Genomic DNA, 17,082 nt, shown 5'->3' on the forward strand with positions numbered 1-17,082 from the left:
CTTAGGCATCTGGTGAGCTTGCAAGAGCTCAAATCCATGGCCTCCGAGTGGCCCCTGGCACCAAGGCCAAAGACTGCGTCCAGTTCGTGAACAAGCTCGCTCAACACCTTCAATGGCGATCTTCCTGGTCGTAGGCCCCCACGAATCGGTTTGGGCGCAGCCAAAATCTCAAACTTTTCCCCGACATAAAGGCTCGTGTTCTTGGCCAATAGGTCAAGAATCTACCTCCAATTCTTACCACTTTACGACATGTCGGCTGAACGGGATTGATGTGTCGGTAGATTTCATGATTCACGATAAACTCTCGGAACAAATAGGGAAATTTCGCAATTGGGTCATTATATAAAATCAATAGACCATTTTAAAAGGCGGAATATATTCTCAACTTTTAAAATATTTCGACTAAAAAGCCCGTCTGGATTTTATTCGAAGGCTCCTCACTTTCGACGTCACAAGGCAAAGCCGTTGGCTATCAGGGTTTCGGCGGCGCCTTCGCTTTATTGCTCACTGGCCTTCCTTGGTGCGCTTAGGCCTCTCTCCACCGCGATTTAGTGCTTTTCTTTGGCTGGAGACGCGTAAATAGGTCGAATGAGGTGAGTTTCTTGTGTATTTGCTTGTCTTCTCCATTCTCAATGATCATTTAGAGAAACCCCTCTTGGTCAGTGATTGCTCGGAGTAGGGTTTATTGGTCACTTTTTGGTTCTTCCCTTGGCTTGTAGGGTAAACAATTAGAAACATTAGCTTTTTCGTGTATGGTTTTAAGGGTATTTTACTTTGGTTTTGGAATCTTTAATAGTTGTATTTTTCTTCTTCATCAAGCAAAGTTGAGAGCTCGTTGGTTGGGGGTTTTTAGCCTCAAATACTTTGATCAAGTTATGGGAAGTTGTTTACGCAGAGAAAGTATGTATTCTAGGTGTTGTCTACTCAGCCGCTTAGAGGGTTGTTCTAGCAAACCCTGTTGCTCGTTTTTACAGTTTTCTGGGAAATATCTGCGGGCTCTTATAGTTTTGGTGGTGGATAATCTCAAGCTTCTTTTTCATGTAAGGATCCTTAATTTATGGCTTGGATTAGATATGAATCAGTTTATCTTCAAAGTCTCTGTGTATTCTGATTTCCTTCTCCCAGATATGTATAAGTTTCTTGGGGATTTAGCTTCTGCTTCTTCTTTAATTACACTTCTTTGGAGGATTGGGTGACCAGGTTGAGTAAGAGGATCAGGGAGATGAGTAATGGCTAACAAAAATAAGGAGAATGAGTACAATTCCACTGACATCTACGGCCAAGATGTAGCTAGGATAATGTAGCTGATTGCTTATAAGGGGGTGGAAATCTCTCCCTAACAGACGCGTTTTAAAACTGTGAGGTTGACGGTAATATGTAACGGGCCAAAGTGGATAATATCTGCTAGCGGTGGGCTTGGGCTGTTACCAATGGTATTAGAGTTAGGTATCAAACGGTGTGCCAACGTGGACGTTGGGCCTCCAAGAGGGTGAATTATGAGAACCCACATCAGTTTGAGAGGGGAACGAAGCATTCCTGGAAATCTCTCCCTAGCATATGCGTTTTAAAACCGTGAGATTGGCGGTGATATGTAACGGACCAAAGCGAACAATATATGCTAGCGATAGGCTTGGGCTATTACAAGTGGTATTAGAGTCGAGCACTGGGCGGTGTGCTAGCGAGGACGTTAGGCCCCCAAGGGGGGGTGGATTGTAAGATCCCACATCAGTTGGGGAGGGGAACAAAGCATTCCTTACAAGGGTGTGGAATTCTTTCCCTAGTAGACGAGTTTCAAAACTGTGAGGCTAACGGCAATTTGTAATGGTCTAAAGCGGACAATATCTGCTAGCGATGAGCTTGACTCTGATACGAGTCAAGCATTGGGTGGTGTGCTAGCGAGGACACTGGCTCCCAAGGGGGGTGGATTATGAGATCCCACAGCAGGTGGAGAGGGGAACAAAGCATTCCTTATAAGGGTGTGAATCTCTCCTTAGTAGACGCGTTTTAAAGACTGTGAGGCTGATGGCGATACGTAACAGGCCAAAATGGACAAAATATCTACTAATGGTGAGCTTGGGATAGGGCTAGGGCTGTTACATAATTATTTGATAATGATATTGTTTTCTATTTTCTTATAATATGCCATAGTATTGATGCAAACTAGAAGCATAGCTATAGAAACCCTTGTACAGAAGGGAATTGATCACTTTATGAACTAAACATGGCTTGTACAGAGAAGAAGCTGTCGTGGACGCTGCACTGGACCTGCATTAGGTGATGCAATGGACGGGCCGTCTACTGGTCTGAGAGTCGACGACCAAGAAGCTAAGAAACAATGCTTACCCAAAAATTTCGCGAGCTCTAGCACGTGTGAAATGGACAACAGTACAGTTTGGTCTCAAAGAAGCATGGCATCAGCTCAGTCGCATGATTCCCATAACAATGTTGGGAGCAGTACAGAGTTTGTAAATTCTGGTAAGTGTGCCTGCCTTGGATCTGCACTGTCTATTCCTTGAACTTTGGCTGTAATCTGTTTGTGGGTAAGGCTCTATTTTTGCTTGTTGTCTGGGTTTTCGTTGAGAATTCTTGGGAGGGAGTCCCATATTAGCTAATTAAGGAGTTGATCGTGGGTTTATAAGCAAGGAATAAATCTCTATTGGTACTAGGACTTTTGGGAAAACCAAAAGCAAAGCCATGAAAGCTTATGCTCAAAGTGGACAATATCATACTATTATGGAGATTTGTGATTCCTAATATGGTATTAGAGTCATGCCTATGCCCTTAACTTAGGCATGTCAATAGAATCCTCAAATGTCAAACAGAGAAGTCGTGAGCCTTGAAGATGTAATCAAAAGTGACTCAAGTGTCGAACAGGGGGTGTACTTTGTTCGAGCGCTCTAGAGAAGTCGAGGCTTGATTGAGGAGAGGTTGTTCGAGGGCTCCATATGCCTTAGAGGAGGCTCTATGGTGTACTTTGTTCGAGAGGAGAATTGTTGGGAGAGGTGTTCCACATCGGCTAATTAAGGGGGGTATATCATGAGTTTATAAGTAAGGAATACGTCTCCATTGGTATGAGGCCTTTTGGGAAACCAAAGGGAAAGCCATGAGAGCTTATGCTCAAAGTGGACAATATCATACCATTGTGGAGATCCATGATTCCTAACATGGTATTAGAGTCATGCCCTTAACTTAGCTATGTCAATAGAATCCTCAAATGTCGAACAAAGAAGTTGTGAGATTCGAAGATGTAGTAAAAAATGACTCAATTGTCGAACAAAGTGTGTACTTTGTTCGAGGGCTCCAGAGAAGGGGTTGAGCCCACGGCCACTATGATTCCGAATGTTGTGCCTCAACTGCTCTGTTGTTCCGGGTTCTGGGGTAGATATGAAGGCTTGAATGCTTTTGGGGCTTATTTTTATCTGATAAAATTTTGGTTACTAAAAGTAAAACAAAATTCATCATCTGTTCCAATCCTAGCTTTCTGAGTTTAAGCTAACCTGAATAAGCATCAACGATTTCAGGACTACTTCTTTGGAACGAAACCCGGAAGCAATGGGTTGGAAATAAAACGTCCGAGAGCCAAAAGCGAGTTCGAGAACCCAAAATAAGGTAAATGATAAACGTTTAACATAACACAATGCACGAACACAGAACTTGCTGTTGACAAAAATTATGCGCTGAATTCTTAATCTTCTGCAGTTGGAACGCTACTTACGACAGCTTACTTACGACGAACAAGCCGTTCCCGGAGGCCATACCTCTAGCTGTAAGTTATCAGCCACCTTCACTTGTTATCTACTGTATTTCGTTGTCGAACCCGAATATGACTGTTCTTTTGTATATGAAATGCCAGGAGATGATAGAGTTTCTTGTTGATGTCTGGGAGCAGGAGGGCCTGTATGACTGAGCCTGCTATTCAAGGGAGTCTCCTATTGCTTAAACTCATGCAGCTCGATTTTTTTCGCTGCCGACCCATATCGTCGATCATGAACGATCGCTCACTGCTAATACTATACGAATGTTAGTGTTTATGTTGAATTTGAGCTACTCGTTATGGATTCTTTTCAAGAATGGGATCGTTTTGAAAGTATAGTCTTTTATGTCGAACTTCTGCTACAACTTTTAAAGGAACAAAAACTTTATAGTTTAGACGTCTTGACTGAACCGTTAGAGGTTCAAATGTTGACGCGTGATGCCTGGTTGCATGCCAAAAATACACGAACATAACATCAAAACTGATACATCGGACCATCCGAATACATTAAAAAACCAGGCAAAAATGTTGGTCAGAAAAATTAGAGAATCAATGGTGAGATATTGATAAAAGTAGAGAGGTCCAGATGGCAAAAGCGGATTGGATGAAATATTCAACGTTGAAATATGAGATAAGGAGCATTGAATGAGTGGGAGATGTGGGTGTGAAGAGACAGTGGAGTGAAATGATTGGGGGTTTGACAGCAAATGTGTGTTGGGGTTTTGGTGTGACAAAGAAAGTGGGTGTGGGCTCATGATATTGATGAGGGATGCTTAAACCCCGACTCGACTCAGCCCGACCCAACTCACCACTTCATCATACTTCATTCCATTCAACGCTCTTAATCATTCTATTATAACAAGTACATCACAAACTACAGTACTAATCCTATCGATGAAGTACACAATACCTCCTTAATTCACATTGGTATTGTAGAGCGTGTTGACACACTATCGTAATTGTTGGCATTTGTTCTAGTTTATCGAAAAAGTCAACCGTGTAAAAATTATAATTCACAAATAATTTAGATGTATGAGTGAGTCTTCAGCCACGTTTTGAAAGAATGTTCTAGAAAACGTGGACAAAGAACTCGTTGAAAGGATTGTGAAAGTCAATTGCATTGAAAACATGTGGGTAATGACGATTACAATACTTGATCAAGGGAGGTTTGGTGACTACTTGGTCCCCCATGTAGTAGTACATTTTAAGATGGTTCAGGTCTGACAAGAGTAAACATGATTTCGTCAAACGATAGTATAAAATAAAATGAAATAAGAGAGTAGTAAACATATTAGCAACTAAAAGAGGTTTGACATGTCATGGATATACAACCTTTGACAATACGTCTTGGACAAGCATGATTGTGACACACAACATCGTACTAGTATGAATATATATCTTGTAGGTTAGCTCAACCCATTGACTAAATCACTTCGACTGATGTGTTAGTCGAACGTGAAGATGAGTTGGTCTTTATTGGTGTTATATTGAGGAGGGAATCTTGAGAGGTTTGCCAACTCGACCAAACCCCTCTAGCAAATAGAGCAACTGAGAAACAATTCTTATACACAAACATCTCGAGATAGAGGCCGATCCCCTTTAGAGGGAGGCGGGTTCTCGTTCGTCTCCTTCCCCTTCAACATTTGAATTGAGACACCATCATGACATGTTGACTTAATCATTCGATGTTAATTGAGCTAGAAGCTTGGTGAAATTCACACGTATGAACTGTCGTAACGCCAAGAAGTTTCCTGTTGAGTACGAGCGAGTCATTTTTCTACATTTTTTATGTAAAATAAAAAAAGCATGCTTATTATATAGTTTAATTTGGTTAATTAAATTTCGTATAAAGTTAGCCATCAAGGATGCTTACGTGGCAGCAAGTTGCAAATTAATTAATTAATTAATTAGGTTTAATCAATATGTCTATTTATTCCTTTCAAAACGGTCAAATGAAAGAGATGGATATGCATGCACAATCCCCATTTCGGGGTGATTTAAATGCTCTAATTAATAAAATTTAATATTATAGACTTTATTTTAAATTATAATTTGCACAACTAATCACGTGACTTTAGTTAACCCAAATCTTATGGTTAAATTATTTTTACTTCGTGGGTTTTTACCAAGGAAGATTATAAGTTCGTTATTGAACCAATGCATGTTACTAATCTAGTAGAGCTCTACCACAAATTTATGATTACACCTTCGAGACTCGTAACTTTTTCGTTTGACACTTGGGTCATAATGATTGTGAAATCCCACATCGGTGGGGGAGGATAACGAACCACAAGGGTGTGGAAATCTTCCCCTAGTAGACGCGTTTAAAAACCTTTAGTGGAAGCTCGAAAGGGAAAGCTCAAAGAGGACAATATCTGTAGCGGTGAACTTAGGTCGTTTCAAATGGTATCAGAGCCAGACACGGGACGATGTGCTAGTGAGGAAGTTGTTCCCTGAAGTGGGTAGACACGAGGAAGATGTTAAGCCCCAAAGGAGTGGATTTGGTAGTAGGGGTCTTACATTGATTGGAGAAAGGAACAAGTGTTAGCGATGATGCTAGGCCCTAAAAGGGAGTGGATTATGAGATCCCACATCAATTGGGAAGGAGAACGAAACAACCTTTATAAGGGTAGCATATGCATTTTAAAAACTTGAGGGAAAATTAAAAAAAAAAAAAGAATATCTGTTAGTTGGGTCGTTCCATTGACTTTCGAGGATAAGAGGTCAACCTTGATATCACTGATAAGACACAACTGACCTCCACCGTTGATAATATTATCCACTTTCCTAAAAAACATTATATCAATGAAGATAGTGTCGTCTTCTCTTTAGTTAGTCAACACATGACTCCAACATTTACCTATCGTCCACGTGCGCTAATTAGTTAAAAATTTTGAAACTCTCGTGTAAGTGTCCTTCTTAGGTTGATATTTAGCTTTGACATTCCTTGTTTAATTTTGATTCGTTCTTTTGATTGCCATGTATGTTTCATCGGCTGTCAATCAAGACCTCACGATAACTATAATGTCTATTTATAAAATTATTAAATTTAAGAGACAAAATTGTAATTTTTAAAATTATAGAGACTAAATTCTATTTTTTTAAAATTATTTTGTAAATAAAAAAAGAATCTCATTCTTATAATATTATAATATAATGTTATTGAATAATAAAGTAATTGCAAGTGGACGGTGGTGTTGGATTGGGTGCTTTTGAGGGAAAGAGAGGAGAAAGTGGAATAATAATAATAATAATAATAATAATACTAAATTAATTTATTTTTATTTTTCTAAAAAAAGTGAAATCCCAAATACGAAGAAGCCTCTAATTTCAGACCAATGAACACAGCAAGAGAATCCAGTGGTGGGTCAGTCAATGGCTTTAAGGGAGGATTGGTACTCGGTCAAATATTAACCAAAATTTTATCGAGTTGTCTAAATCTATTGTTAGTAAATATTGTCTGCTTTGACCCATTACGTATCTCTATCAGTCTCATAGTTTTAAAACTGTTACGTAACTTATAAAAAATGTTTCGTTTCAGTCTCTAACGGATGTGTGATCTTACAATTTTATTATATTTTTACTATTTGAAAATTTTAATAATCTCGTGTATTATAAATGTACTACAAAAATTACCCATGGAATCGATTGAGTGATTAGTAAATATATATATAATAAAGATTAAGAGAAAATAAATAAATAAATAAATAAAACAATTTAATATTGTTTTGAATTGAAGTGTTTTTAGAACGTTTTTAATGGGAAAAAAACCTCTTGAATATTTAAAAAAAAAAATTAAAAAAAACGTAATGAAAGGTACTAAAAATATTATAAAATAATATAATTAGTCAAAATTTGGTCTAAATAAAACGTTTCTTTTAAAGAGCACATTTTTGTTTCCCTATGTCATTTTCTAGCAAACCCAATATTAATGGAATAAAACGGCTCTTTGATTATAAACTCATGATCATTCTTTAAATTAGCCGACGCCGACATGGGACTTTCATCCAATATCTTCCCTCGAACAAAGTACGTCTCCTCTTAATTGAGACTCGACTCTATTTCTTTTGGAGGTCTTTGTTCGACATTTGAGAATTTTATTGACATGGCTAAGTTTAGGGCATGACTCTGATACCAAGTTAGATGAACACAGTCTACACAATGGTATGATATTGTTCACTTTGAACATAACCTCTCATGGCTTTACTTTTAGTTTCTCAAAAAACCTCATATCAATAGAGTTAGTATTCCTCATTTATAAACTCATGATCATTCCCTAAATTAATCGATGTGAGACTTTCATCATTCAACATCTCTCCTCGAACAAAGTACGTCTCTCCTTAATTGAGGCTCGACTTATTTTTCTTTTTAAACGAAGCTAAAAGGTGAAAGATGTTTTTAAACATATTAAATATAAATATAAAATTTTAGAAACTAAAAAATTTAATGTATTGAATGAAGGTATTAGCGGTTGGAAACCAAACAACAGTTTGTTTGGGGGAACTTGCAGGGTTAGGGTAATCTTGTGTCCAAACACGCTGTAATCCTATGAAGAATATGGAAGGAATAGGATAAGCGAGTATCCAAACAGGCAGAAAATAAAATGCAATCTTTTCAAGAAAAAAGAAAACACAAAAACCAGCGTATGGTTTAATTGATTTGATTAGGTGGAAGAATATAAGCAAGGGGGGCCCACCATTTTGTGATCAGATACAATGCATGTGAGTTTTGTTAGCGTGTGTTCGCGTGTATTGAAACCCTTTTCTCAATTCTCAATAGTCAATAAGACTCGTTTTGATTCATTCGGTACCTTTCATTTTCCTCTTACCTTCTTCATCTTCTTCTTCTTCTTCTTCTTCTTCTTCCTTTTTTCCCTATCTTGATAGGGTTTCCATGTCTTGCTGCTTTCCATCCGTCTCATGCATCAGCTCTTCCCACCTCAAAGCTTGGTGATCGCAGTCTTCACCTTTCTTCGCTCTCTTTTTTTTCCTCTCTTTGGAGGGTTTTTTGGTGGCGTGCTGCCGACAGTCGAGTTTTTGGGTTTCGTCAAGCCGTATCCATGGCTAAGATCTTTGGTTTTACTCGTAAGGTTTCTTGACTCTGGATCGTTTATGTTTCTGTTTGATATTTCGATTTTGATTGGTTTTTGTGGGTTTTATATGATAAGTTGTAGTTTCCCTATTTTTTTTAGTGTTTTGTGAGAACTACGATCTTTAGCTGCTGTGATTTGTCAGATCGTTTATGTATGTCCTCTTGATATTGGTAGTTGATTGGATCTTAGGTTTGGAAGTGTGTGGTGATTTTGAGATTTAGGTCGTTGGCTATGAATTTTGATGTTGCTCTGCGGTAACGTGTAGGTTCTAGAGGTATACGGTTTTAGATCAACTGTTTCAAGACTTAACAGAGTCGAATCTCATGAACTTTGATGTTTGTGGAAAAGAGTCGTGGTTGTGAGCGCTATCCTAGAACGTTAGCTGTGTCTTCGATGATGATCTGATTGTAGATTTAGGAATGGTATCCTCTGTATGTTGCTGTAATTTCTAATATCAGTAAAAGACCAAGTGGTTTGATGAAGTAGAAGGATGGTAATTTGTTCTGTGTTCTAGTAGATCTTTATTGTTTTCTTTTTGGTGTTATTTATGTAATAATACACAAATGATCATTGAGTATGAAATTTGTGGTGTGATTTGTTAAGGTTGTATAGTCTCTAAAGTTGCGAACGTGTTTGGATGTATCAGCTAATTTCTTTTTCCTCTTGTTCTTGCAGTCACAGAGAGTGAGGATTTTTTCTCTGGGGCACCGATCTATCAGAACCCCAAGGATACTAGTCTCTTTTTGTCCCTTGGTCGTCGGGTGGATGTTTATTATCCTCTTCGCAAGAGGTCCCGAGCTACTGAATCATTTGTGCCTAGTGGAGAAATACTCAAAAAGAAGAAGACATCTATTGAAATCCTTCCAGATGAGTGTCTATTTGAGGTGTTCAGGCGCCTGCCTGATAGAGAAACGAGGAGTCTCTGTGCTTGCGTTTCTAAACGCTGGCTCATGCTTTTAAGCAGCATTAGTGGAAATGAGTTTTACAGCGCTTCTGAAAATTTGAGGCCTGAGAATGTTGTGGCTGTAAATGAGACAGATAACAAAGTTGAGAACGATGGACATCTATCACGAAACTTGGAAGGGGAGAAGGCAACAGATATAAGACTAGCTGCGATAGCAGTAGGAACTGCTAGTTGCGGTGGCTTGGGCAAGCTATCAATTCGTGGTGGCATTCATGGCTCAAAGGTTTCCAACATTGGCCTTAAGGCTGTTGCTCGTGGATGTCCTTCCCTTAAAGCTATTTCTTTGTGGAATTTGTCTTCTATAGGAGATGAAGGTCTGATTGAAATTGCCAAGGGATGTCAATTCCTAGAGAAGCTTGATTTATGTCAATGTCCTGGAATTTCAAACAAGGCTTTGCTAGAACTTGCAAAAAACTGCCCTAATCTGACTGATATAACAATCGAGTCTTGTGCAAACATTGGCAATGAAGGCCTTCAAGCTCTTGGGCAATATTGTTCCAATTTGAAGTCTATTTCGATTAGAGACTGCCCCCTTATCGGGGATCAAGGACTAGCAAGCTTGTTCTTTTCTACCGCTGATACCTTAAGCAAGGTGAAGCTTCAGGGTCTAAATGTCACCGATATGTCGCTTGCTGTCATCGGACATTATGGAAGGGAAGTTACGGACCTTATGCTCACTGGCCTCACAAATGTTACTGAGAAGGGATTTTGGGTCATGGGCAGTGGTCATGGTTTGCAAAAGTTGAAATCATTTACACTTGCATCTTGCCATGGTGTGACTGACGTAGGGCTACAATCCATTGCAAAGGGATGCCCAAACTTGAAAAAATTCTGCTTGCGCAAGTGTTCGTTTTTATCGGACAAGGGCATGGTCTCTTTCACTCAGGCTGCCTTGTCCATCGAGAACTTACAATTAGAAGAGTGCCATAGGATAACCCAATTGGGTTTATTTGGTACCATCTTAAACTGTGGTGCAAAGCTAAAGGCGCTTTCTCTAGTAAACTGCTTAGGGATCAAGGATTTGAGCCTGAACTTGCCTTCTACGACCCCGTGCAAGTCGCTGCAGTCATTATCCATCTGCAACTGCCCTGGGTTTGGTAATGTTAGCTTAACTCTTTTGAGCAAGCTGTGCCCCCAGCTTCAGCACGTGAATTTATCTGGGCTCAGTGGTATTTCAGATTCTGGCCTATTGCCATTGCTTAAGAACTGTGAGGCAGGATTGGTGAATGTCAATTTGAGTGGCTGTGTGAATCTAACTGACAAAGTTATTTCATCCTTGACCAAGCTTCATGGTTGGACTCTTGAAGTGCTTAATGTTGATGGTTGTTCAAAGGTCACCGATTCGAGCTTGGTGGCAATTGCAGAGAACTGTCCACTGCTCAATGATCTCGACGTTTCCAAATGTCGCATCACTGATTTTGGGGTTGCAGCCCTTGCTCAAGCTAACCAGTTCAACCTGCAGATCCTTTCTGTGTTTGGGTGTTCTGCCTTAACTGACAAGAGCTTGTTTGCTCTTTTTAAATTGGGTGACTCCCTTTTAGGCTTGAATCTTCGGAACTGCAACTCAATCAGCACCAGGAGTATCGAGCTGCTTCTAGCTCAGCTCCATCGTTGTGACATCCTTTACTGAGCAGGAGCATGACAACTCTATTCCAGATTTAGCAAAAAAGTCGTAACAAATGGAGAAATCATCCATCTAAGAAGGTAGCTTAAAAATCGTAAAGAATTTATCAGTAGACTGTAGTTTTTGGGTCCATGGGTATGGGTCTTCGTCATCTAATCTCCTTGGTTCCATTTTCCAGGGAATATGGTCATTCTCTCTATTTTTTACAGATCTTCCATGAATGGGGTCTGTTTTTTTGTGTTTTGGCTCTCACATGAGATGTCTCCACTTTGATTGATGACCATCCTTCCCTGAGCTTTCCACTTTCTGGATCCAAGGTTATTAGCTTCTGTGTAATATGGGTAATTCGGATCCTGGTTTTTTGTCCTGCCCGTGTCGTGCCCACGGTTAGGATTATCTCAGGTGTGCTAATTCCCCAGCCATGTTTCGGTTCCTCCTCATGTCTGTTTATGTAATGTTTGGGTTTGTATTTTCCACAAAGGGGTAGGTTTATGATCGCCTAGTCGAATTATCTTCCTGGTTGCTTCTAGCAGTTCCTATATTTGGTGCCTTTCCCTCTCACAGGGTCTCTAGGTAGTGGCAGCGGGTTATACAAGTCTGCCACCACAATCTTCTTGTCCGTAAGGGATTGATTTTTAGTTCATACCGAGGCCTTAGTTTTTCAGGTACCAAGTGTTTTTTAAGCCCTTTTGCAACCAAGTATGAATTAGACTGCTGGTAGATTGGCCGTTATCCTTTGTGATTCAACCTGTAAGTTTCATATCCAGTATTATTAATAAATAAGAACTTTCATTGAGTATTATCTGCAAGTGATCCGAGCAATGGAATGATATATTTGGCATTGGTTTTCATTTCTGTAAATTGTTAGCTCCAAAATTTAAGATCAAAATGAGTATGAGCACATGGCGCAGTCCAGGATTGTAAAAAGTTTTTACCAGTGGTACCTCAAAGGCTGGAACTAACATGAACAATGCCCATCAACATTCCACGTTTCTGCTTACAAAGCACCATTGCATTATTACACATGAAAATATTATATCTTCAATCATTTGAAACTTCAATGAATTGCGGGAGATTATAATAATATTGTCTTCATGATAAGATATAAAATGCTTCAAGGCCAAAATTTGGGCCAACAAAAGATAAAGCTTCAGAGGGTACTTGGATGTTGATGAGGGCAGAAGGCACTTCAAGAGATCTTCATCGCAACTCTTGCTTTGTCTCGCAGTTACATCCCACCAGCGACGGATCGTGGTAAGCAGATAACAAGTGTCTAAGTCATCGTCGAAGCCAATGCAATAGCCAATTATATAAAGCAGTTAAACCTTGATTTCCAGTGTGTATAATTGTATAGGTGTTTGCTAGCTTTTCCACTTCGCACCAGAATTCACTAGCTTGATATAAGCATTCTGGAAATCTTCGAAGAACACAGTCTGATTGTTGGCGTACTCTTTGATCCATCTATGAGTTCAAAGTAAATCACTTCAGTTAAGCAGATGCAGCCCGATAATCAGCTAATTTTCTGTCTATCTCTTAAATCTTTAGGACTTTTCTACTTTAGTTCAACAAATTGAACCCATTCTTGTAATTCTTACTCAAGAACAGTGGTGCAGAGAATTTATGGTGAAACTAGTAAAGATTCGAATGAAAGAGAAGAACCTCAAGCATTCATCATCATCAGCAAGAGCACGATCAGAAGGCAGCCCTATCATACTGGACATACCACCTAAAATTAAAAAAACAAAATAAGATCCGAGTGGAATTATGTATTAACCAATTCAAAGAAATGCCATGCATTATTAATCAATTGTAAAACAAACAACTAATACCTATCTAGCAGTTCAACATTAAGTTTGATTTAAAGGCATACTAAAAATAATGAGGATTTAAGCAGGAATGAAGGCAGTGAGTCATGTAGCCATTGGTTTGCAATTGAGGCTTGATTCAATTCAAACATCAGAAGTACGAACACATTGTTATGAGATTGATTACCCTTAGATGACCATGGCTTCTCCAAAAGGATTTTGAAATATGCATTATCAAAAACAATAGGGCTTCCAAAACCTTTACCACCAATAGTATGGGCTCCCGATAGAGCAACTAGTTCTCGTGTTCTGCAAAGAAAAACAGCATCCATAAATTTCCTTCTTTAATCTTGCAGAAGTCACTGTAGAGGTAAATTCAATCTATTATGAGTTATTTGGAATTTGCACTTTTAGGCCTGAGGTGAAGGATGTGACTGATAATGGGCCGATTTCTAGAGTGCCAGCATCATTAGCCTCATTTTCAACTGTGAGATCCTACATCAGTTGGGAGAAGAACGAAACATTTTTTATAAGAGTGGAAATCTCTCTCTCCGTAATAGACATATTTTTAAAACTTTGAGGGAAAGCCCAAAAAGAAAAGTCCAAAGAGGACAATATTTACTAACGGTGGGCCTGGGCTATTCCATTAATTTCTCTTCTACTGTCTATGTGAAGATAACTGACAGTGGGATGCAGTTGGTTTTCATAAATATCAAGATTGGACAACATATTTAAAAGGATTGTATCATACAATCAAATGCAGAGGCAGTATTTCCCATAACTAAATGTCCATTTTAATAATGGACTTGACTCATTTGCTGCGTTATGTAGCCGAAAAGGAATCCAGATAATAACTTAGAAACTATTATTTTATGAAAGAGAACAATTCTTGGGCATAAATATTTGCTTCAGTCTAGAAGAATTCTTGGGCATAAATATTCTTGGGCATAAAGAGAACAATTCTTGGGCATTTAGTTATGGGTAAAAGAAGAAGAAGAATTCTTGGGCATAACGAGAACAATTCTTGGGCATAAATATTCAACGCAATAACTTAGAATGTATTAGCCAAGAAGAAAAGATGCAAATGAAAACAAATACCAAATAGAAAAACAGTTAGTTAGCTGATGCACTCACGCGAATCCTTTTTTGCTGAAGATTTGCTTCAGTCCAACAGCATCCAAGGATTCTTCAGGAAGTTTACCTTCAGGATCTGGCTTCCTATTTGGATACAGAAAACACAGCTAAAATTGTCATGAACAAACCTCCTACCTAATTTTTACTTTATGATGAAAAAAAGACAATAATGATAGTAGGAGCGCACAGGAAATTAGTTAGCTAGAATGGTCTACCGCACATGGGGATAAAACTTGGTTAGAAAGCAAGGTTAGCATAGGTAGAATTGGCAGGAAACAAGGTTAAAAGAGAAAGTGTGGACATAGTGAGGGAACCTTTTAGAATTAGACACAAACAATCAGTTGAATATTAAAGAGAGAGGTTCTCATTCGTCGAAACTCTCCCATGTGCATACAGCTCAATGCAAAAGCTAAAATGGTGAGAATATACCCATTACAATCCAGAGAACCAAACGAACCATTCTTGGGCATAAATAATGTTGAATATAGTTTATTCAATTGTTATACATACTAAAACTATATGTGAAAAATGGTGATATATTAAACGCCTATTTATAGTAAAAAGCTGTCAAAGAAATATATGGTAGATATTTATATACTGTAGGTGATTATATCTAGAAAAACTATATATAATAAACTTGAACTATGTATATAGAACATGTACTTTTCTCATTCTCTATATTCTATCGGTACATAAATGAAGTCATCACTGCAAAACTTTAGCTAATATTCTTTTACATTTTCTCTCTCCTGTTCTATGTGATTCATCTAGATTGAGTGGGTGAGTTATTGTGTGATCCTAACAAATAAAGCTCAGGAAAAAATAAAAGCAAAGAGACCAAAGTTAACAAATTGCATCTCAAGGAAAATATTGATTAATGGCTTGGGTTAAAGTCTATGGCTCCTCATATAACAAGGAAAACGGCCAGCTTCGTCTTACCCCAAGTCTAATCTACCCAACTCAACAGCAATAATTGGACCTCCACATATTGAAACTGCTTCAGCGCCAGCCACTGCTATTAAGTCTGCCCAAGATACTATTCAAAATCCAATTTGCTAACAAGTTAGCCTCGTTACTGATCAGTACTTTTTATCTCCCTTCAGATAGTAATGGAAAAATAGAGAGCAGATATACCTGGTCTTATTAAATCCAGTTTACTCTTTGCTTCTTCAAGAATCTAGAGAACAACACGACCACCGATAAGCTCGCTAGGAAAGAGACTCATAAAACACCAGGGCCCAACGAAAAGAAAAAATCACCTTAACCGACTTCTTGAGACCTTTGTTTTCAGGTCTATTAAGTTCGTGAATGATAGACCCATTCATACCACCTACATAAGAATGATATGGCTTGCTAAAATGATGATCATATTGAAAACTTTAAAACAACAAACATATCAGAAAGCCTATACAGAAGGGGACATCATAGCCTGTGTAATCTCATAAAATTCAAGTTTGATGCAAACAAAAGTTCACAGTTCACCACATATCCAATGTTGTCTCAGAATTAAAAATCTTTCTATGAATTCGGATAATGAAAGGAGCCTATGAAAAACTCTCTTTCCTAAAACATAAAGATATTAACCTGAATTATCGTTCATTTCAAAGGTTCCAGCATCGTGAAACACCAGACGAAGCAGACCAGGAGCCCTGCCTTTGGTTACTACCTTTCTAACTTCTTCTCTTATCCGTTCATCTTCACTTCTATCCAATCTTCTGCCCAGAAAGAAAATAAACAGAATTCGGTTCATAATCCATCTTCTAAAACCTAAAAATAAATGGAATATATAGTGTTGATTGATGAAGGTAGATGATTCAGATCCTTCATGAATTCTCATTAATATTAGAGTCAATAATACAGAAAGCTATATACTCAATACTTCAAATTAATCGTAAGCAATAGCCCCATCCTCCATCTTACTCTGCCGCCCCAGCTCTAAAGCCTTCCACGGATTCATGCAAAATAAGAAGAAATGGCAGCGCGGCAGAAAAGACAAATTCCCTCTTCTTCAGAAAGCAGAAATCAGTCTGAACTGTCATTCAAACAGCATATTTAGGGTTCAAAAGTAAAGATATTAAGATAACAACTACTAGTTCTGCAAGGAGTAAGGTACTGTTGCCATTACACGAAGCACAATACAGGCCTCGATTTCAGCCAAAAACCAATTTGTTCAGACGATAGAAAATACACATAGAGTCGATAACAAAAGTCAAATTCAAGTTCCGATGATTGTACTGGAGACACTGCATCTTAAAGGCTTCTCAAATATGAAAAAGAAAGTAGATATGTGGTGTTATACCAGAAGCATCGGCATGAGCGGAGGGAGAACAACTGATGGCAGTTTTAGAGCGAAATGGGACGGTCGAAGGTGACGATAGCGCCGGAAACTTTGGCTTGAGATAGTATCTAAGAGATGACGAGGAGACGACGGCGGCGTTGCACGGCGGCAGATAGGAGAAGGTGGAAGTCATCTCACGAGTGGGTGAAATGGACCGGTTACTGTAGATTTAAGTTCGACCCATTTCTATAGTTCCACTGGTCCACTGGTAGCCGATACCGAATCGTCCAAAATTGGCGGTAGATAATAGATTATGGCTTCAAAAAAAACCAATTAGAATAATGACGTAAAATTACTAATCATATCATAGGTGAAATTAGACTACAAGTCACGTCACCCAACCACGAGACCTAATGCTCCCCGAGTTCTTG

At 38.7% G+C, this 17,082-nt stretch overlaps 3 protein-coding genes across 8 annotated transcripts; 2 read left to right on the forward strand and 1 right to left on the reverse strand.

Annotated features, from left to right (window-relative positions):
- Window positions 1-392: 392 nt before the first annotated feature.
- Window positions 393-4,151, forward strand: LOC111496323. Of its 3 annotated transcripts, none has more exons than XM_023146731.1 (6): window positions 393-593; window positions 820-1,040; window positions 2,235-2,475; window positions 3,522-3,609; window positions 3,700-3,766; window positions 3,854-4,151. In XM_023146731.1, exons 2-6 carry the CDS (start codon window positions 876-878, stop codon window positions 3,905-3,907), a joined length of 615 nt encoding a protein of 204 aa, XP_023002499.1. In that variant the 5' UTR covers window positions 393-593; window positions 820-875; the 3' UTR covers window positions 3,908-4,151. The 3 variants fall into 3 exon arrangements, with proteins under 3 accessions (XP_023002499.1, XP_023002500.1, XP_023002501.1); XM_023146732.1 differs by having other exon boundaries at window positions 825-1,040; XM_023146733.1 differs by lacking the exon at window positions 820-1,040 and having other exon boundaries at window positions 400-593.
- A 4,407-nt stretch (window positions 4,152-8,558) lies between these two features.
- LOC111496162 (EIN3-binding F-box protein 1-like) lies at window positions 8,559-12,242 on the forward strand. The gene is made up of 2 exons (XM_023146492.1): window positions 8,559-8,838; window positions 9,522-12,242. The coding sequence occupies exons 1-2, from the start codon at window positions 8,814-8,816 to the stop codon at window positions 11,438-11,440; spliced, it is 1,944 nt and encodes a 647-aa protein (XP_023002260.1). The 5' UTR covers window positions 8,559-8,813; the 3' UTR covers window positions 11,441-12,242.
- A 223-nt stretch (window positions 12,243-12,465) lies between these two features.
- On the reverse strand, window positions 12,466-16,900 carry LOC111496267 (putative L-ascorbate peroxidase 6). Of its 4 annotated transcripts, none has more exons than XM_023146651.1 (10): window positions 16,734-16,900; window positions 16,294-16,400; window positions 15,958-16,088; window positions 15,633-15,703; window positions 15,508-15,550; window positions 15,313-15,409; window positions 14,374-14,457; window positions 13,427-13,548; window positions 13,094-13,160; window positions 12,466-12,895 (listed from the first exon to the last, which is right to left on the reverse strand). In XM_023146651.1, exons 1-10 carry the CDS (start codon window positions 16,842-16,844, stop codon window positions 12,796-12,798), a joined length of 933 nt encoding a protein of 310 aa, XP_023002419.1. In that variant the 5' UTR covers window positions 16,845-16,900; the 3' UTR covers window positions 12,466-12,795. The 4 variants fall into 4 exon arrangements, with proteins under 4 accessions (XP_023002419.1, XP_023002418.1, XP_023002417.1 ...); XM_023146650.1 differs by having other exon boundaries at window positions 15,958-16,085; window positions 16,294-16,405; window positions 16,673-16,898; XM_023146649.1 differs by having other exon boundaries at window positions 16,294-16,405; window positions 16,673-16,897.
- Window positions 16,901-17,082: the final 182 nt, after the last annotated feature.

The sequence above is a fragment of the Cucurbita maxima genome, unplaced genomic scaffold, assembly GCF_002738345.1.
Source record: "Cucurbita maxima cultivar Rimu unplaced genomic scaffold, Cmax_1.0 Cma_Scf00022, whole genome shotgun sequence".
In the NCBI taxonomy this organism is placed as follows: Eukaryota; Viridiplantae; Streptophyta; class Magnoliopsida; order Cucurbitales; family Cucurbitaceae; genus Cucurbita; species Cucurbita maxima.

Excerpts from the sequence above, each read along its gene's own strand:
- LOC111496162 (XM_023146492.1), top strand. The coding sequence starts at position 8,814 with ATGGCTAAGATCTTTGGTTTTACTC. Across the intron at positions 8,839-9,521 it reads TAAGATCTTTGGTTTTACTC|TCACAGAGAGTGAGGATTTT; the intron begins GTAAGGTTTCTT and ends TTGTTCTTGCAG.
- LOC111496323 (XM_023146731.1), top strand. The coding sequence starts at position 876 with ATGGGAAGTTGTTTACGCAGAGAAAGTATGTATTCTAGGTGTTGTCTA. Across the intron at positions 2,476-3,521 it reads TACAGAGTTTGTAAATTCTG|GACTACTTCTTTGGAACGAA; the intron begins GTAAGTGTGCCT and ends CAACGATTTCAG. Across the intron at positions 3,767-3,853 it reads CGGAGGCCATACCTCTAGCT|GAGATGATAGAGTTTCTTGT; the intron begins GTAAGTTATCAG and ends ATGAAATGCCAG.
- LOC111496267 (XM_023146649.1), bottom strand. The coding sequence starts at position 16,844 with ATGACTTCCACCTTCTCCTATCTGCCGCCGTGCAACGCCGCCGTCGTC. Across the intron at positions 15,704-15,957 it reads TGAAATGAACGATAATTCAG|GTGGTATGAATGGGTCTATC; the intron begins GTTAATATCTTT and ends ATTCTTATGTAG. Across the intron at positions 13,161-13,426 it reads GAAGCCATGGTCATCTAAGG|GTGGTATGTCCAGTATGATA; the intron begins GTAATCAATCTC and ends TTTTAATTTTAG.